Source organism: Syngnathus acus, chromosome 17 (assembly GCF_901709675.1).
Source record: "Syngnathus acus chromosome 17, fSynAcu1.2, whole genome shotgun sequence".
Lineage (NCBI taxonomy): Eukaryota > Metazoa > Chordata > Actinopteri > Syngnathiformes > Syngnathidae > Syngnathus > Syngnathus acus.
Window position 1 is genome coordinate 3,447,094 of NC_051102.1, and position 21,975 is coordinate 3,469,068.

General features: G+C 38.0%; 1 protein-coding gene across 6 annotated transcripts in view; it reads right to left on the reverse strand.

The window, feature by feature from the left end:
• astn1 (astrotactin 1) overlaps window positions 1–21,975 on the reverse strand; it is a 140,264-nt gene that overhangs the window by 36,521 nt on the left and 81,768 nt on the right. For all 6 annotated transcript variants that reach the window (XM_037277147.1, XM_037277148.1, XM_037277145.1 and 3 more), the window contains 2 exons: window positions 16,305–16,409; window positions 13,846–14,034 (listed from right to left, as the gene is read on the reverse strand). In XM_037277147.1, coding sequence (XP_037133042.1) covers window positions 13,846–14,034; window positions 16,305–16,409 — 294 coding nt within the window. The remainder of the gene's footprint in view (window positions 1–13,845; window positions 14,035–16,304; window positions 16,410–21,975) is intronic.

A 21,975-nucleotide genomic window follows, 5' to 3' on the forward strand; every position in this document is an offset into this window, starting at 1 on the left:
CCTTTTTCGGTTTGTGATACCACTAACTCCACCTTCACTCCAGCCTCACAGTTTGTAACCCATCCCCCCACCGAACTTTCAACATAAACTAAAAACAGCCTATTTCTTCTCTTTACATCCACAGAATGGCTTGGACTTAATGCATTGAGTATGTCCAAACCTCTCCCAAAACGTATCTTAGTTTGTGGCAAGCATTTTACTGACGGCTGCTTGAGCAATTTGGGACAGTTCAAATGTGGATTAGCAGGATCTCTTTCACCTTCCTCTGGATCAATAGCAATTCTCTCTGGAACAGCAAGTGGGTGCGCCATGGTCAGACATACTCATTCGAGTGACCGCGCGGAGCAGAACCTATAAATAAAACATCTGTAGGAGTGGACATCCAGCAGGGGAATGCATGCGTCATTATTTCTTAAGGTGCTTAAGAGTCGTCGTGGAACAGGGGAAGCAAAAAAGTACTGTAGAACAGGCGAGCCTTGGTAATCAATATTCAGCATATTCTTATTTTCCTTTCTAAGGAATGTATTTTCTCATCCTTTTAATATATAAAGTTGAGTTTTCAAGGATTTAATTAATTTGACTTTCAAACTACTTAAAACTTTGTCCTTATATAAGGCGCACCGGACTATAAGGCGCACCATTAATGCATCATGTCAGATTTTTAATCCAAATCAAATCATTCTCCAGTTTATCTTTTTCATTTAAACTTCAGACGAAACAAATTACTTTATAATCACAAAATAATGATCCATAGTCTTTTTGATTCATGATTCATAGTCTTCAGCGGGCCACTTCTGATTGATTTCATGACACAATGCTTCGGGCCAGTTTAAATTTAGGAATTTGGTCCATATATAAGGCGCACCGGACTATAAGGCGCACTGTCGGTAGGTTTTTAGATGCGCCTTATAGTCCGGAAACTACGGTATTTAAGTGGTTGCGTAGCACAAGCCAGCTAACGAGGAAAGTTTTTGTGAATTAATTTCAGTCCTGATATTTCCGAAAGTGAGCTCTCTGGTATTGTTTGCTTACCTGTAAATTTGCACTGAAGTAAATAATAATTGGAGTCAGCAAGTATCGTGTGATCAATGAATAATGTTTAAAAAGAGAGACACATTTTAGGTAGTACTTGTGTTGAAGGACAGTTCCTGTTATGGGCTTGATGTAAAATATGCATAGTTTGTTTGGTCACACATACTATTTACCGAGACTGTAGGAGAACAAGAAAATGTAATGTTAAATGTTAGAAGATTTTTATCTGACTTTGAAACTTAAGAAATAAATTATTAAAAGTGCAGGAGACTGTGAAAAATGGGCAAACTGGTTTGTACACTGCTGTGCTTTGGATATAGTCATCTCGTGGTGTGTTGCTTATTAACGCAACGGCACACCCCAGGGATGCGGCTGAGAGATAATACGACAAACTATTTCTGGGCAAAGACGCACACGCATGCATGAACAGTGCCATGAGACTGAGCGAAAGCGTCTCTTTTTTTTCACCAAGTAGTGTGAGAACACGGAACAGCCGCTGGATGTGTTAACGAAGCAATGTGTCAGTCACTTTCTTACTCGCCCTCTATTTGTTCCTATCGCATGTCTATTTCACTCTACTGGATGTATGTCGTTTCCATTCGAGGGTCTTTTTTCCCCTCCCTTTTCACTGCCTTTGGGTGTGTCAATGTGCCAACCAATGGAGGGCATGTTCTGATAAACAGCACCCTTCAAGCCTACTGTGTCTGTTTTAATGCTAATCAATTTTGCTGAAAATTCTCCTGGCCTACTTATGGTTTCACAACCCTGAGGTCCCTCTTTTAAAATCCTCTATTTGCAACTTTTTAACTGGACAGCATTTCTTTTCCCCTTGCAATGTTTCTTCTCCTTTCTCTCATTTGTTTCTCTCTTCTCTACATCCTTCCACTTATAAGTTCCCTTTAGCCCAACTTCAAATGACTCTTTTATCTTGTAAAGCTTCTAAAACTCTCCTGTCATCCTTTACTCATCAAATCACCATTCTATTTTTTTCCACTTTTCTTAAAGGAGAAGTCAAGCAAAAAAAAATACAATCATATGCTTCATGCATGCTCACTAGTCTGAATTCTATTAATTCTGATGAACTCATTCACTGCCATTGACGCATATAGATGTCAAAATTGTACTTCACTGGCAGCCCAGATAAAATACAACTTTGACGTCTATATGCGTCAATGGCAGTGAATGAGTTCATATTGTGATTGCGGGATATAGTAAATTGAGCTGGAGAATGCACCTGTTTTTATCCATCTCAGGGGGGTGGCCATTTTGGCACCTGCTGTCAACTGAAAATGACATCACAGTGCCTAAGGCACAGGTGTCAAACTCAAGGCCTGGGGGCCCGATACGGCCCACCACATCATTTTATGTGGCCCGCGAAGACAAATTGTGCATCAAATTCGTGTCATTACTGGAATTGCAAATTGTCTTCAATTTTAATATATATATATATTTTTAATATTTGACCAGTTTTTACTCGTCTGATTTGAAAACGAGTTATTTGTCAGTTTGTTTTGTAGCTTTTACTGTATATAATATGAGGTGCTCATACATTTATTTGGGTTGACAGTCATAATGGCCTTCCGAAAGAAGCTATGACTACAATGCAGCCCGCGAAATAAATGAGTTTGACACCCCTGGCCTAAGGGCTCAGGTAAACATCACTACATACTTGAATTTGGTCATGTAGCATTCGCAAAATGGCCGCACCTCTCAGGTGAATGAAAACATATTAATATTCAATATTAATCTGAATACTGTGTTTGGACTGGTTGGGTTGCATAAAACCTACAAATCAAGACAATTTTTGACATGACTTCCCCTTACTCAGGCTATATCCACTTAATTTGGTACCTTATGATTGTCTTTTCTGTTCTTACCTATTTTCATAATCTTTGTTTTGCATTCTGGCTTCTTTTTCTTTCACGCCAGATCTTTTGTGACCACCCTTTTTCCTGACACATTTGTTAAACCAGTCTGAACCTGCAACCCCACATAGCTGAAGAATATAATCTTGCACCTTTCTCACACCTTTTCTCCTTTCACAGCATACAAATGTAATCGCTTCTGGATAGACTGAGGTAGGAGGATGCTGAGTGCATAGAGGTTAGAGGAAGGATTGGAAAGGTGTTTAGATGGAATGAAAAAAAGGAGAACTTTGAGAGGATGGAAATGTGATGCCTTGAGGTAAAGAATCTGTGTTGTGCAGAGTCGTTTTCCTTCAAATCATGAGCAGGAACTGTGAAACATTGCACTGTTGCTACCAGGCTCCAAAAGGATGGAATATGGCCACATGGGAAATGGCAACATATGGAGGGTAGATAAAAGAGGAGAGCAATGAAGGAAGGAAGGAAGGGAAGAAGGAAGGAAGGATGGAAGAAGGTATGAAGCAGTATGAAGCAGACAGAGATAAGGCTATTAGAAAATCCCCATAGGGTGGAAGACAGCAAGTGATTGTGAGATGTATTATTTTGTATTATGTATGCCTTCACGTGGTGACCCACCTGGGATATGTAAATGAGAGGAGAGAAGGGTGGGGGGCGTGAGGGGAGAATGCTGGTTGAAGAAGAGCGGTGTCTGAATTCAAGGCTTGGAGGATTCAAAAGCATCAGGTTAAGAAGAGAAAGAGTAGCTCTGCGGGAGCTCCAGGATCACAGTCGACTCTCCAGGCTCAGTAGGATCGATGTGAGTAGAATATGTAAATGCATGGCGATGTAGGAAGGAGTTTAGAGGGACCAATTGATGGGATAGAAATACAAAATATGATGATAAGAGATCAATTAGATAAACGGGCCCCACAATTGATTTTGTATCTGCTTCATTTTTGGGCAGTGAAGTTCATGTTCAAATTACTTTTTCTAGATAACGCTTTTGATCTCGCTTGGTTGATTATTATCATGATAGATTTATTGTCAGCAATCGTCAGACTTGCACAGCTCCCTGTATTGTGCCAATTGGCATCCTCCCATATCTGTGCCCTAAAAGCTGTTTCTTTCTTATCAACCCTTGATAAGATTTAGATTCAGTGGGAAACAAGGGGTCTAGTACAACTCCCGATTAAAAAGTCAACTGATTAAGATAAGGTATAGAATGGCTATTTTGTAGCAGCTTTGGCTTGCCGAATGTTTTGTCTATTTAGCATTCAGTCTTCCCTTTTCATACCCAAATGAGTCACGAAGGGTAATAAATATCCATTATTAGATGTAATTCATCTTTTTTATGCATCGCTTGGACATGAGCACATTAAATATTAAATCCTTTGATTTCCATACCTGATCATTCACCCTAACTATTAAATTACATTCAATGTCCTCTGCATATCTTGTTGTAGAATGTTTTGCTGGCAGGCTAATGTTGGGTCATTACACACACATTCTCCTTCATGTAAGAAGAGTTTCAAAGTCAGATAAGGGCAAAGGCTTGTACCGTATTTTTCGGACTATAAGGCGCACCTAAAAACCTACAATTTTCTCAAAAGGCGACAGTGCGCCTTACAGTCCGGTGCGCCTTATATATGGACCAAATTCCTAAATTTAAACTGGCCCGAAGCATTGTGTCATGAAATCAATCATAAGTGGCCCGCTGAAGACTATGAATCATGAATCAAAAAAGACTATGGATCATTATTTTGTGATTATAAAGTAATTTGTTGCATCTGAAGTTGAAATAAAAAAGATAAAATGGAGAATGATTTGATTTGGATTAAAAATCTGCCATGATGCATTAATGGTGCGCCTTATAGTCCGGTGTGCCTTATATAAGGACAAAGTTTTAAAATGGGCCATTCATTGAAGGTGCGCCTTATAGTCTGGTGCACTTTATAGTCCGGAAAATACGGTATGTGTAGTCTTTTACAGCGCTTCACAATATCATTACATCGTCTATGCTTATTTATTTTAAAGACAATCCAGCATTATGAAAGATATTTTAAACTGAATTTACCGCTGAATCTAATTTCGCGTATGCTCAAATTCATTGCCGACATACACACTTATGTGTCTGGGAGAATACGTGAGCCGCTAGATTTTACAGGGGATGCCATGAGTCAAACTTCTCTCCCACTCTTGAAACGGGGAGATGGCTAATTGCCAACAGCCTCTCAAAATACCCTTGCCTGTTTCCACTCTTTTTGGCAATCCACTACTTTTCTGACAGTAACGCCATGGATAGAAACAGTGTAGTGGCTGTGGAGACGTTTTTCTGTTGAAGTAGATGTGCTGTGCTATGTCATTAGGTGTGCGGCAAGGGGTTGCCAACGATAATTTAGTTCACGTCAGTCGCATTCAGTTGACACGGCCCCACCACCAATTGTATTTTTACACAGCCACTCAGCATATTCCCAATGTTATGGTACCATCCATCCTCTTCTATTATTTGTTTAATCTGGGACTCCATTGCTGTCCTCACATTCCAAATCTGACATTGTAGTTTGGGGAGGTAATTAATCACTCCAGTTAATACAGGACACTCAATATAGTACTTGTATCGCTCTCTATTTCACTGACTGACCTGGAGCTTAAGGTACCTTCTTGTTAATTTATACTAGCATAAAGTGAGTTGCAGACTTTAAAAAAAAAAAAAAAAACTTTTAATGAAGTGGCTTCTCTTTATATTTTTCCAAAATGTGTTTTTAGTAGTATGACAGTGAATAAAATGTCATAGAGTTCAATAATAAAATTATCTATGTATTGGTTAAAGAGTTTTTTTTTCTGCTTCTGCTATTAATATCTCTGAAGATATTTTTCTTGCAGTAATTAACAGTGGCAACATAGTCTGAACAACACCCCTCTAAGTTTTAAAAACAGCTTCCCTGTATGGAGGAACTCATTTCCCACAGTTTGGTTTAGTTGATTAAATTGCCACATGCTCGAGTTTAATAAAGGTTTGGCAAATTTGAAATGTGTCAGAAATGAACTATATTCTGGCATTGTACATTTTTTGTACATACTTGCTGTTTAATATTACTGCTTCGGAGGAGTCACCTTTTATCTCAGTTTGACCTTTGCATTCAGAAATACACAAACATGGTAAAACTGACAAAGGCTGTATTTTTGAATATAATGTACACATGCAGCAACCTATCCTGACAAAACACTTTAGTATCTCACATAATGTATACTTGCATGCACAGTTACGACTATTCGCTAACAAGCAAACTTTTCTCTCCATTGCTTATTTGAGAGCAGAGGGCAACATAATGGTGATTTCTTATACTACCATGCAGTGTCAACAAATAACACAATGAATAAAATATAAAGATTAGGAATACATTAACTTTTTTTTTTTACAACAGTATGTTATACAGACTTGCCATTGAATGTAAAGAGATTGAAGAGCAAAGGTCAAGTACACAACTGGAGATGGGGATGGGGATAGGTTGCGATTCAAAATTGAAATGCATCGGAGCAGCTGTCGCATTTACACATAAAATGGATTCAGGGATGACGTAAAGGAGCACGCAAAGGAGTATGAAAAAAATAACTTGGCTACTGCCTTGAATAACTAAATACATGATGGAATAATCAATTTTAAAATTTTAAAAATATTTGAAAAAGTTACTTCTTGGCTACTGATTGATACAAAGTACTACTACTTTGATAAAGACTTCTGAAATACTGGTAACTCACTGGTGAAATATTTTTAGAATATTCCCGCTAATTATGTGGTCCTCATGGTGCCTGACACACCTATACTATTTTTCTTTTAATAGTGACCTTGAATTAAAATCCCACCACTGGTTTTTACTAACAACTGACAGGACTGACTGTGACTGATTTGGGGGTGGGAGGTGGGGTGTCGTGTCCAGCTTAACCTAAGCCCTGTGGACCTCCAGAAGTCATCGTAATACCGATTGTGGGAGAGAAGTCCATGAAAAATGCATGCGTCTTCGGAAAATGTCAACCTTTTGGAGTCTAGTGACATTTTTGACATTCAAGGTGTTACTGAGACTAATTTGGTGTGCGCAATATGTAATTATATTATTCCCGGTCATACAAAGCTCACCTGGCTGCTTTATTTCTACCTTTAGTATTCATGTTCCTCTGTGACTGACTGACAACCAATGCCTTGTGCCCAAACTCACCTGAGATAGGATTCCAGCTCACCCACAACCCTAATGAGGACAGGTGCAATACAAAATGGATGGGCGGATGAATCGAGGGTCAAGGAAGAATAAAATCTATTAGTGGCTCAGGAGTAGAAGTCATACCAGTCAAGAAATGCATTTTGAAGATGGAAAAAAAACATATATATTTCGCTCTGGAGTATAAGTCAAATATATATTATTTTACAAAAAGAGAAACCAAGAACAGTAGAGCTCGGATCCGCTCGGATGTTGCCAGTCTGAGCTGTAATTTTAATGTACGAGACAAACTTGAATATAAATTGCAGGACCAGAAAAACTATGAAAGGTTTCAACAGACAGAGATAACTGAACTTTCCGAGTTAAGTCAGAGTTATCTACAGATGCAGCTCCAGCAGGCATTGATAGCCTATGCAAAGCAGAGAATGGAATTGATTGAGAGCTGCTGCATAAGAGCAGAAACAAAATGTGACCTGTCTAGGAAGGATTCTTGTCAACAGATGTCTATGATATTAGATTCAAGCAAGCCTCAAGGCTGGGCCTGCTGTAGTCGAGCTTTCTACATCCCACATTCAACACATAGCCACGGCACTTTACTATTGCTTTTGCAAATTGGGCACGTTCTGAGCCAGGGTCTCCAGGGGTGCTGGCACTGGGCATGGTGATGCAGATGCTGGGCAGGGTTATGCCACAATAGTGCTGGCCTCTCATCTGGCTGCTTGGCTTCCCGACCCAGCCAGTCCCCCAGATTTCCCCCACCAGTGGGGGGAGAGTGTTGACAGGCCAGGGAGGAAACTAGGTCAGGTGTCTTGGCTTGGGGGTGTGGCGGTTTGGTCCCCTTGGTTCCACTCTTAGTCAATGGAACTTTTTAATCTCAAATTTTTCTGCCTTCTCAACAATTGTTAAAAATTTACAACTTGTTGCTGGATAGATGAGAGACTGCATCCTGAATACTGTTAACAAGCCATTGAGCAAGACACTGATAGATCACTGGCTCTTTGTTTAGGAGCAAAGTTACATGTGATGCTTGCTTCTATCTAGTGTGCGACAAATATAGTGTCTATATAGAGCAGAGTGTTTTCCCCTTTAGCGATCATATTGAGTATAATAATAATAGATACAAAATACATTAGGACAACGTGAAAATAATTTAAAGGAGAATCAATACTGGTCATTATAAAAAGAAACCTCCCCCATCGTTTCTTTGTGTTATCTATGGATTGGTGGCGGCGGAGTGAGGGGTGGCGGCAGAGCACAAAATACGACATTAACCACATGCTCCAAGGTTCAGTTTTAATATTATCGGGTGTAGTAATAAGGTGTAGTAATAAGACACAATGACACGGTGATGTCAATCTTCTTAACGTGTTGTCTTAGCATTCAAATCAAAAAATCAATTCTAGTGTAATTATTTTCATGTATTAGAACCTGAACAAAACCAAATCTAAAAAATGCCTGTGTGGATGCAATAGTTGACTAATAATTGAATAAATGTGAAAAGATCCCACATGACTCACAAATGTGAAATGATGAATGCAGTTTGGAACGAAAACTGAGAGCAATTTCAGTTTTAACATTCATGAGTCTTCCACTTTGGCTGCTAGGTTTGGGTTGGATGCTAACACCGCTGCTAAACATTGTTTTTGGATATTTGAAATTTTGATGCATTTGGCTGACTCATGGGCCAGCATTCATTAAAGCTTCTTCGGGCAACAAGTAATTAAATTAAAATCAAATTAAAAGGGTTTTTATTTCCAAAATAACAGTTAGTGTGCTCACACACATCTGCTCCAATTATGTTTTCTTTTCAGAAGCACAGAATGTTCAACACTAAACTCAACATCTATCAACATTGGAAATAATTTTAATGCTACTTGGATCATTGCTGGAGTTGCTTGTGCAACCTTTCACTTAACAGGAAAACCCTGCCTGAGATACATCTGTTGGTAAAATGCTATTAAAATGTGATTGAAATCTGCGACAACAATATTTAATCAATATGATCAATATCAATGCTGCATTGCTTTCATTAAAAGAAATTATACAACGACATTACTTTTGAACTAATTTACGGCAGGACGTTTTAACAAAAAATAAACCAGCAACATTGTGACACTTTTGTTCACGCAGCACAAAATGTCTTCTGCATCATGTACATTATGTTTACATTATGTTATTCAGTAACACATGCCAACACAAGCAAATTGTTCCGTGATGCCATATCATAATTAGTTCTACATTATGAATAACAAAATGAATTGTCTTCTTCTTGCATGATGTTTTTCCATCCAATGACATCCATTTGCAATGTAATAAATGGATATGCAAGTGAATATTTCATAAGGTTGCACTGGGTCATAAGTGCCCATAATAGAAAAGGGAGGTATGTAGATTTATTCCATTAAAAGATTCTTCAAGGTCCAGCAACAGCACCCTGCGGGCACCCAAGGCCAGTGTCTACCTCAAGAAGAGATTCACAGAGGTCAGCCAGCAATGCTATTTAATGTAAAAAAAAATAGGAACCAGGATTTAGATCTATTAAACGAGTCATGAAGATCGCCTACTGTGCTGAAGACCTCACACAACAGGATCCTGTTAATAGGAACTGTTTTCACCAACCTCTAGCATGAAATATGGATGGGTGAATCAGGCAAAACAACCAATTCTATTATCCTCAAGTGCATTATCAGAACAAAAGAAGACTTTATTGATCACCATAACTGCAATGGTATTTCACATATTTTCTTAGCCGCATTCAGAGGCATTGTCTTGCTGTAAACAGAGATTGCACAGACATTTAGTTTGTATGGAGGAGTGGTGCCAAACAAATGACTGTGTTTACTTTTTAATTCTCCAAAGAGAGGCAGACATATATAATATGCCATCATCGCAACAACGCTGAAAGAATGAAAATGCCTCAACATCAAAAGACATACAGCTATGTAATGTGCCTTGACTGCAGAGAGAAATGGAACCAACAGATTGCAAAGCTGGCAATGTTGCTCATCATTTCAGACAATTGTGAAGACAATTGAGACTTTGATGGATTTACCACTAAGACGTCCCAGCTGACTTGACAGCTTTTCTCAACTCTTTAATATCTCTGGTCTTCCCGCTTCTTACGCTCGGAAACTATCTCTAGGAAAGTAAACAGACAAGACTGACTATTCTAAATGAACAAAGAAAATATGTAATAAGAAGATAGTTGTCAGAAGGAAATGTTAGCTTTCTTGTTATCTGAATGTTTGTGGTAGAAGAAAGACAAAGCCATGTTGCTTTATTAAACCTTTCTTATGCCATTGATTAAAAACATATTTGGATTATGAATCCGTCCGTCCGTAACTTGTATCATTGTACAAGTTTGTGTGTACCTAGACTTCCTTAATCTTTGAGCTGTAACAGTGTTCCATAAAAATCGAACAAACAGAATACAAAAGAAAACCTTTGGGCGGAGTTAAGAAAACAAAGCACAATGGATACTAAAATTATAATAATAATGACAAGCACAATGGCAGGATCAATATGCTCAGTACCTGGGTTTATTGATTGTCGCGGCTGGCTAGACTAGAGTTAAGCAAGGCAGAGCAGAGAAGGAGATGGAGCTTCAACCAGCATTGACTTTTATGTTAGTTTTGACAGTGAAATTGTCTCGCTAAATATTTTTTTAAATAATAAAAATATAAAGTGAACATGTTACGTTAATTCCAGTTCTCTACTTTGGGGTTTATGGGTTAGGGGAGGACTGTATTATGATTTTCTCTTTCCGGCACAAATTAAAATCATCAAAATTTTCAACTGTATAAAACAAAAAGCAAAACAAATGTGCAAATTAAAAGTTTCAGAGAAGATTCTTTAGAGGTAGACGACATCTCCATTGTTTCAGTTCTTAAGGAACTGAGAAAGGAGAACACATTTATCATCCTGTCTTCTAGAGGCAAATGACACCCCCCCCAGACAACCCCACCCACCCAAACACATCCAAACTAGATCTTCCCTGCTGTTGCCATTTAATAGCTGCTCCTGTGTCCACATCCTCTTAAATGGATCTCTTTTAATCCTTCTACATTTGGTCTTATTTATTCATGTTGCAAAAAACAAAACAAAACAAAAACAGGAATAATGTAACTATATTTGCTTTGAGTAATTAGACAGTAATTACGTCCTTTCTGTCTTTCGTTTATTTTTTTTCCATTTCTGTTTACAGGCAATGGCTGAAGTGTACTATTGCTACCAATGTTATTGTTATGAGAAGACCCACATTTTCCCTAATGAACAACAATTTGTTTTACTCAAGCACCCTTAGTTGTCAACCAAAGTGTCCGTCAATTGACCATATTTGTTTGTGCACAAGTCAATTGCCAACGTAGTGAACATTTTGCAAATACCATTTAATACTTGGAGTTGACAATTAACAATATGTCATCCGAGTATTATGATAGTTCTATGTTCAAAAGTCCATACATTTCTTAATTTATAATTTCCATCTTTGTTGAAAAATTGCCTTCACCCTAATGCTCAGTGACCCCTCAGCAGGAATTCTTTGTTATTATTACATACCCAAAGAGAATAAACATGACACTTTTTTTTTCAATGGCTGGCAGCCTGCATGCCCACACCCACCATGGTGTTGGAGTTTGGTAAATAGCTGACAAGTGCAGCAGAGGTTGGAAAATGAGGTCAGGGCATTTCTTTAGCGATAGAAAATAAGGGAGATACATGCAGAGATGGTGACAAAGTCATCCGTCTATCCATTTTTCAATACTGCTTGTCCTATTCAAGGTCACTGGGAATCTGAAGCCCATCCCAAGTGATTAAGGGTGAGAGGTAAGTTAAACCCTGCACTGATCACATGTCAATCACAGAGATGATACAGAAAATCACTGTTACTCTCTTGACACTCATTAACACAGTAATACCTATGGGTGATTCCGTTTTCAAATAATGCAGCATACATGTTTTCGGGCTGTGGGAGGAAGCCAGTGTCGATCGAAAAATTCAATCAGACTGACAAAGATAAAGATACTGACTAAGACTGTATTGTTATAAATCACTATCAATAATATTATGCTTCAGACTTTATATTTGATAGTCCTGAGAACTGTACCTAGCAATTTATTGAAACAAGTTGGTTTTTCAAAATGCATTAAAATAATACAGAGTTTTAAATAATCTACTGCAAACAAAGTTGAGGTTCGTCTTAGACAATGTTTCAGTTTCTAAGGTGGTCCCTTTGCACGTCCACATTTTTTTTTTAATTAAATAGAAAAACGTAGATCTCCTTTGTTAAACCTTACTGTGCCTTCAAATACTGTGCTGATCAAGTTTTCATCCCAGAATTTTATCTGTGTTCAGTGCTTCCAAACCGAAGATTGATCTTTGAATTGCGTGGACGTTGCAAGCGTAAACCACCACCACCGCCACCACTACCACCACCACTCACTGGGGCAATTAAAAAAAAAAAAAAAAAATATATATATATATATATATATATTCCACAACTTTTCCATCTGTTTAGCAAATATTGTATGACTAATTAAAAAAAACCTCAGTCATCTCTCTGTTGCCACCGTAGGGAGAGCACAGGAGTTGACATAACTAATAATTTAATAAAACACGCCCGACGACATAAACCTTCATAGTTACTTGGTCTCTTATATGTTTGGAATTAAAGTTATGCTCTTTATTGAATTCTTTTAGGTCACACTGCTATTGTGTATTCTCGGGAATTCACAAGAGATTTTCTGCTATGTTCATGAGCAGCTCATGCAAGTTTTGATATGTGAATGAGAAGCCTGAAATCTTACATCCCAGATATACACTGCTTCAGAGCTCTTCTGTGACAAGAAACAAGCTGAATATATGAAAGAGTTCTTTTCAGAAAAGACTTTGCTGTCATCTACAGTTTGATATGACTTGGAAAAAAATAACTATTCCTATAGTACTAATTATATGAAGTGCTGCATTTGTATCAGCCAAATAAAAACTTTAAAAGCCTAACAAAACGATAAAAAAAATAGAAAAAGAAATGGTCAGCCTGCCCATCATTGAATACGAAAGGAGGTTGCAGTCAGGCAGTTCTCATATTTGGAGCAAAGGGTGAGGACATGGATCATCAAACTCTCCAGCGAGCTCATTACTCCTTCCAAAAGGCCAAGACGTTTGTACGATGCCAGAAGGGGATTAAGAAATATGACTCTGATTCCAGCTTTTTCCCATTGAAATCTAATTCCTTTCCTCAAAACAGATAGCCCACTTTAGACTGAAATGTTTCACTTTCTCAGTCTAATGCTTCTCTTGCACTTAAACATGGCCATGAATCCATGTTTATAAAGGATGTTCAGAATGAAAGTAAAATGCAAAGTAAGTTTGAAAGGAATTGCATAAATATGTATGGTAACAGTGCAATGATTTCAAAGCAATTTGGAAGCCCATGTTCTTGTATGTACAAACTGCAGACATAATATGCGTCACGAATGTGAAATAGTTAGGCCTATTTAACTATTTCACATTTATTTATTATTTATTTATTTACATTTATTATTTATTATTTACTTCATCAATAACCAAATACAAAATCTTGCAAAAATACAGTGTCTAGCTTATATTTTAAATACAGTGGAATTGCACTTTAAATTGGCCCATATATGGTTCAGAACAGCATGGGACTACTCAGCTTGTGTACACAGATGATCATACACACGCACAAATTCCCAGAGCTTAATCCGCAAACTTACCTTTGCTGATGTCCTGGTACTCAAGCCACAGTTGCCTCTGAACCTGTTTGTTGGGGTACCAAATAGTACAGGACTCTTGGAACCCGTACATGGCCTCCTGCACATAGTGGTTCCCAAATTCCTTTAGGATGGATGCAAAGTCACCCCTCTGTGTTGCCCCATCCAGTGAATGAATGGCTGAGCTGAAGGCTTGCAAGAAAATGAGAAAGATAATTTGATTAAGTTATGACGTTAGGTGGAGAAAGGCAGGTATTTTGTGGTCGACATTAGCCTTCCCTCAAGCAGAGATGGTAGACTACAGTCGTGACTTGACTCGAGTCAAACTTGAGTTGCTGTTTTTAGGCCTTGCAACTTGCTTATAAATGAAAATCATAAGTGCAATACCGGTTCATCATGATAATTTTGTGGAGACGTGGAATTAATAACTCAACTCATGCTGTCTGCTCTTATTTCGCCTCTAAAATTAAATTAGGAATTCACTGAAGTGAGAAACAGAGAACTTTATGTAGCTAAGCTAAAGGTCCTTTACTTTCAAATGTAAAACCCTTGTACCGTATTTTCCGCACTATAAGGCGCACCTAAAAACCTCCAATTTTCTCAAAAGCCGATAGTGCGCCTTATAATCAGGTGTGCCTTATATATGGACCGATATTGAGCCACTACAGCAGGCGTGTCCAAAGTCCGGCCCGCGGGCCAAATGTATATATCTTATATATGGACAAAGTTTTAAAATGGGCCATTCATTGAAGGTGCGCCTTATAATCCGGTGCGCCTTATATATGGACAAAGTTTTAAAATGGGCCATTCATTGAAGGTGCGCCTTATAATCCGGTGCGCCTTATAGTGCGGAAAATACGGTAATTGTTAGCCCTCTGGTGGCATTTGAAATATGACGAGCCAAAGAGGGAAATGGCAGAAACAGGGAAGGGCAGACAGTGACTTCTAGATGAACAAATACTGACTGTTCCCCCTGAGGCACAACATAGAATCAACAGCATCGCTAAAATGCATGAAAGCCGTTTCAACTAAAATGGAAACTATGTGTGTGGTACATTTCATGCAAGTTAACGTGACTAAATGTAAAATTTCAGCAATAGTTCCATTACCCTGAAACATAATGTGGTGAGGCGAATACTAAAACAGTCATATACATTTTCATAGAATAGAAAAATCTTCCTGACAATGTTCAGTATAATCTACAACAGCCAAGAGCCAGTCTAGAGGAAACATTGCTTGACTAAATACCTATCAACAGTTCCCTAAGCCTAAAAGGTGTGCAAGGCATACGCTGTCAGAATATATCGGTGCTGCTCCGAAATACAGCTTTGTAATATGACAGCCTGCCAGTAAAAACACAAGAAAAATAAAACGATATACATATCTGTTTGGTAACCTCATTTTTCCAGTCATCCAACCATATATTCATCTCAATATACAGTATAAAAGCATATTTGCAAGTGATAATTGTTTGGTCTTTTCTATGGAACCCCTAGAGAAGGGGTATAATTATTTTTCAACAAACCAGGCTTACCATATGTGCTGTTGTATCCGCCAAAATCACTACAAATATTTTCTCTTCAATACTAATAATTGTTCCCTTAATGATTTTTACTTTTATCTGAATCCTCGTTTGTTTAATTGAATTTTATATCCGAATACCAAAGTATTCAATAGCCGCAGCCCTGCACTCCACTAACCAGCAAAGCCACAATCAGTCAATAGTTTAATTAGGAGGAAAAGAGCAAAAATTGACTTTTTTTTTTTTTTTTTTTGCATATAATTGCAAAGCTGCCAGCAAAGTACCCATGTGGTGTAGTGTCGACATGAGCGCAAGACATTATGGGATTTAAGAGATGTAAGACCTAACAATTGCTCATTATCTCTTAGCTCTGGCTTGTCTTCTAATGGAAAAACACATTTTCTTTGTAAATTGAAGTCTTTGGAAGCAGTAGACATTTCACAAAGTGCAGATTTATAACCCCCATAAAGGTTGATAAAAAGGTGTTTTGGTATTTAAACAGCCCTATAGATCATACTGGTCACATCTTGACATTATGAGATGAAGACCACTCCACAAAATGATTGACAGTATTTTACTGTTGTGACTTTTCCAAAAAATAAATTCTCATAGGGAATTAGTCACTGAGGTTTGAGTCACCAACGTCTTGCAACAGATTGGAAAGTGTCAAAGAAACGTATACAAATGAATGTGCTCGATAAATGTATTCGTCATGATTCCCTCCTGCATGCTAACTTGGTGCCCGTCAGTTTGCCAGTGTAGCAAATAAAACAAATTGCCCATTGTCATACAGAGACGCTAACCTTGATGCACCAAAGACAAACAATGACAAATATTTGTCAACAGGGCTCGGAAAATCACAGCCCAAGGTATAACCTTCACAAGAATTCACTTTTTTTTTAAACAAATAACTCATTGTCGAAAACTGAGAGAGGTTTACCTTGAGATAAAACCCACTGATTGAGTTTGACATGGTAGAGCACAGAGCGAAGACTCCAACGCTGCACAAGAGGGTAGCCAGACACTTCACTGTAATTCACCATGCCTGCAATGACACACAATGCACACATGTAATGTACATATAAATATGGATGCCGTCCTTAGTATAAGACAAAAGTATTGCAGTAGCACTTCACGACTACGAAACCTTGCAGTAAAACGTCAATGAGAAATGTGCATTGGATAAAACAGCTCAGTGATAGACCAGAGGGTAGCTTTATATCGCAGTCTTGTTTATTTTACCTCAAGAATTGGAGAGAAATATGTATCTATGTAGATTAGATGGCACAAGAGAGAAGCATGATAAATTCGTTGGCTTGAGATCAAATAAAATCATAAACTGCAGTTCACCCTCAAATAAAATGATAATATTTAGAAAGAAAAAGCAGAAAAAGGGCCACAGTAAGAATGTAGGTTGGTCGGCATTAGATGAAAGTGGAAGTCAGCGCCCTATGAAAAAAAAAAAAAGCGATATCTTAAGCTGTAGTTTAGATAACTTGCACATTTCAGAGTCCGGTGCATACTTCATATTCTTATACATATATTTGCCTTTCTGGCAAAACAACAACAACAAAAAAGTAGTGTGCTGAGCTGGATTAAAGCAGAGGCTGACTTTCAAGTATTTGGTTCGTGCATGTTATACTAATATGTTAACTGAATATGCATTTTAAACTACCGTAATTTTCGGACTATAAGTCGCACCGGAGTATAAGTCGCACCAGCCATAAAATGCCCAAAAAAGTGAAAAAAAACCATATATATGTATATAAATCGCTCCTGAGTATAAGTCGCCCCCCCACCCAAACTATGAAAAAAAAACGCGACTTATAGTCCGGAAATTACGGTAAGTAGCAATTTGCTACTTACTTTAAAATGATTTTCAATATTACAAAACTTTATCTAAAATTGAGCATGCAGGTGATCTTTCCACACCATTTAATCAAGGCAAGGATCCAGCCAAATGGCTGACATGTCTCTATGGATTTCACTTGCATTCCGGATCAGCTAAGCAACTGCTCCAGTTCACTTTCGACAGCCTGGCATGACTAGAACACGTCCCTTCTACACTGTCGTGTTAGTGCAGGAAGATTTCGCTTTCCATCCCTAGTAGAAAGATGGCACTGACATTCTCTTTTCTTGGTTTCTAGACTCCTGCATGTTACTGCTGTTTAGATAATCATGAGATTTTTCAGGAAATTACTGGGATCCTTTACAAAGGCCTAAACCAAAATCAGTGGAGTAATACCTAACCAAAATACAAGGGCAATTCGACACAGCCCCTTTACTACTGCAGCATTTACAATAATTAGTACAAGCAAAAATCCTACATCAATAGGACATTGTCAATTAGAGAAGCTATGTAGAGACACAACAATCTTGGGTCTTTTTAAAATATAAATCAGTAACAATCAGTACCTCACTTGCCATCAACAATTATAGAGAAAACATGATGAGAGAGGACCCATGTTATTGAGTACATCCCAGACTTTGTCATCTCCCAGTTTTCTCTTGGGTGACATAAGCAAAAATGTCGCTTACAGAGGTTTTTAATAAATGGTTGTGAAGCTGAAGTTATTCAGGTGGCAGGCCTCATTTGTTCCAGTAAGTGCCATGAACCCTCATACATATCCTGAACTTCACGATTATCATCATTTCAAAAGTCAAAGTCTGCTTTATTGTCAATTTCTTCACATGCCAAGACACACAAAGAAATCGAAATTATGCTTTATGCTAGACCACAAGCGTAGTGCTTGAATATAAATCCGTTCGTCTCTCGTAGCAATGGTGGGTTGCTGCAGTTGTGGAATTACAGCCATATATCATCACTCTGACTGCCCCTCAACGTGTGCCGTAGCACCCCCAGAAGGTGTCTTGATACTGTTCATAACTAAAATCACCTATATGCTGCATCTAAATGTGTGGAAAACATAAAGAGGAGCTGAAAAGAGTAGACATACCTCATGTGTCAAAGGATTAAAGAAGTACCGTATTTTCCGGACTATAAAGCGCACCGGACTATAAGGCGCACCTTCAATGAATGGCCCATTTTAAAACTTTGTCCTTATATAAGGCGCACCGGACTATAAGGCGCACCATTAATGCATCATGTCAGATTTTTAATCCAAATCAAATCATTCTCCATTTTATCTTTTTTATTTCAACTTCAGATGCAACAAATTACTTTATAATCACAAAATAATGATCCATAGTCTTTTTGATTCATGATTCATAGTCTTCAGCGGGCCACTTATGATTGTACATGTGACAATGACAAATAAAGATCTATTCTATTCTATTCTATTTCATGACACAATGCTTCGGGCCAGTTTAAATTTAGGAATTTGGTCCATATATAAGTCGCATCGGACTATAAGGTGCACTGTCAGCTTTTGAGAAAATTCTAGGTTTTTAGGTGCGCCTAATAGTCCGGAAAATACGGTACATCAAACAAAAACAAGTGGCAGAAATGAAGACATTCTGCATGAGCGTGCATTAAAAAGAACATGACTTGGAAATTAAGTGTGACATAAGGTCCATCCATGTTGGCCAGTAACACGTCGACTATATTGATGCTATGAAAATGCAACATTTGGATAGAGTCCAACATGACCAAAGAAATTGATGAAGAAGCCACTCAGTGTGAGATTTTGGCATTGTCCTCACCTTCAGCAACATCCATTTATCCCCTCTTATGGGAAGTAGCTCCCTGGAATGACACATAGAATACCTGGCACAGAGAGAACGCACCACAACATAACCTTCCTATTGGCTGCAAGGGCCCCGGTTCCCTTAGTTAAAATGACGAAGCCCCAAACACAGAGTACTGTACTGCAGCATATTCTTCTTGCTGAAAGGCCTTGTCTCCCTTTTAGCCCTGGGGTGTTCTGCTCTCATTGTCTGACACAATGATTAATTTGACTGCACTTCACTTTGCAAACATCCCAAGTTCATAATCGCTCTTCATGTAGACAGTGTGAGGGCCTTGTATAGAAGCTTTTGGATGGGGTACGACAGTAGTGATGGGAATTACAGCTCTTTTTAGAGAATCGGCTCCTTTGGTTTGGCTCGCTAATATGTGGCGTCACATTTGGATACCGAACAACTCTTCTGATTCATTCATTTACTGAACCGCTTCATCATCACGAGGGTTTCCGGATGTTCTGTTCTATATCAGCTGGCTTCAGTTTTCTTACCAAAAAATAACGTTAAATTGTGAACATACAAAAAAGTGCTTTTGTAGTTTATTTTTAAATTTTGCAATAACATAGTTGCTCTAAAGACTGTTACAAAAATGCAACAAAAAATCCTTACGTAGTTTTAATAATTTAAGCTTTGAACGTTTTCTTGCTAAACAAATTTAAAGTAAAAGTGTGATTCACTCCAAAAAAAAAAAAAATCACACAACAAAACATCAGTTAAAATTCGTCAAACAAAAAGCAACAAAACTAAAATATGCATCCAGATAACATGTCTATAGTAAAGGGATAGAAAATGCTGGTGTATCTTAACTTCTGAGATGTAAAAGTAGTGAACACCAGACATGCCACTGGTATGTCTGACGACTATTTTTTTAGTGATTATGTTAGTTGTGTGAACCTAAGACATACTAGGAGATACAAGTGCTCATTGTTAATTGCTGATATGCAAATTCATGCAATGATTCTTTATGTCATTTATTCAATGTCCAATGTGAAGTAAATTACTGGATTTCTGTTTCAGAAAAATCACCCTATCACTTTATCATTGGCATTGGGCGGAATCTCCAAAATCAAATAAATGCCCCACATTACTAAGTGTTTTCTCAAACTTGACTTTTAAGGTAATGTAAAAACATCACAAAGCAAAATTCTAATCACTAATTCTAATTGGACTAGCTAAATAAATAGACTCTTTCCAATGTGTAAACACATTGACTGTGACAACAGATCAATGCAGTGCTTGTGGATGTTCGAAAACAGAAGTGATTAGAAAAGAAAAAAAAAATCAATCCAAAGATCCAATGGCTATCTTCAAACTAACGAGAAAGTCAGAGGTGTTTGTTATTTCAGGCGCTTTTCTTGTTAGATTCATCAGAATGAGTGGGGTCAGATTGTAATCTTATGACTCATGGAACCTCATTAGCTTGTCTAGCCTGTGCTCCATTTCATTCCAGATTAGGTTTGGTGATTAATGATTTAGCATGAAGGAGAACATACGGGAGAATATGCATACGATGACTCGTCACTAAGAAAATGCTGTAATCCAAGAGTATCGCAATATATAGACTTTGATAAATAGTTTTGCTCAAATAAATTTGTTGGTAAAGATACAAAACATCCAAACTAGAATCTCTGGATTCTGAATATTAAGGATTGGGCTGTGGCAACGCTAAATAGATCCTTAATGGGAGGATAGGATGATGTCAAGACCAACAGCTTTCTAGAAAAAATAAATAAATACGTACGATGCTAGTCACACTTCAAAACAACACCGTAAGCAATGTTGGCTACGAGAGTGTTGCATTCATGGTATCAAACACCGTAGGCACTTTTGAAATCTTGCGAACCAACCACATCTCTTCAATCCAATTCAATTTAGGTAGGCTGGACCACAAACTGGGCCACTATGGGGGATGGTTCCGGGCCACATGGGCCGCTAATTGAATAAATCTGGTCTAAAGCCTTGTTCTATATTTTACAAGAAAACATATTTAGAATAAGGGTCACTGTAGGCGGGTTATTGCTGCCCATGTAATTTTCATATGCATCTGATTGAGTATGGCAGGTGTGTTCATTAACTTTTTCCTTGTAAAAATATCTACAAAAATCTCATTAGCTCTATGCTGATACCCACATAAACAATGTGGCTTGCATACTTGATAATTAGGCTGGCAGATGTGGCTTGTAACCACTCAAGGTGACACATTTTCCTTTTCTGCTGCGCTGAAGAAAGGCGAGGGGGACCGTTTTTGTCAGCAATTTGAAATAAGATGCCAAAAAAAAAGTTCAGCAGATACCTCTGAGCTTGTGTGGTCATGAGGCCATATGCTTCAACTTTAATTATGAGGGACTTAGGGAGAGAGGGACTCTGGGTTGAACTATGAATCACTGCCACTCTGGCTGCCTCCAAAGGCCCGATCTACTGGTTTCAAAACTGTCTACAAGTTTTCCTTTAATTAACTAAAGCATGTCCCAGTGTGTGTAATGACAGCTGACATCACTTTTTTTTTTCCAATTTCACCTGATTTCAAACCCAATTGTGTCTATAACATTAAAAACTTTCTGGTCAGCAATGGCTGTAAGGAAAGAAAATTAATCTTGCATACTACCGGTACTCATTCTGTACATGGCCAACTGACATTTTGTAAGTCACAGATCAAAACATCCATAAATTTGCATAAGGAAAAGTACAAATGTGTTTCCATTTTGGTCAGTAAGAAATTGCAATCGACTTACTAGAATAGTAACAGTACAGTAGAGGATATACCTTTCAAACTACCGTATTTTCCACACTATAAGGCGCACCAGATTATAAGGCGCACCTTCAATGAATGGCCCATTTTAAAACTTTGTCCATATATAAGGCGCACCTTCAATGAATGGCCAATTTTAAAACTTTGTCCATATATAAGA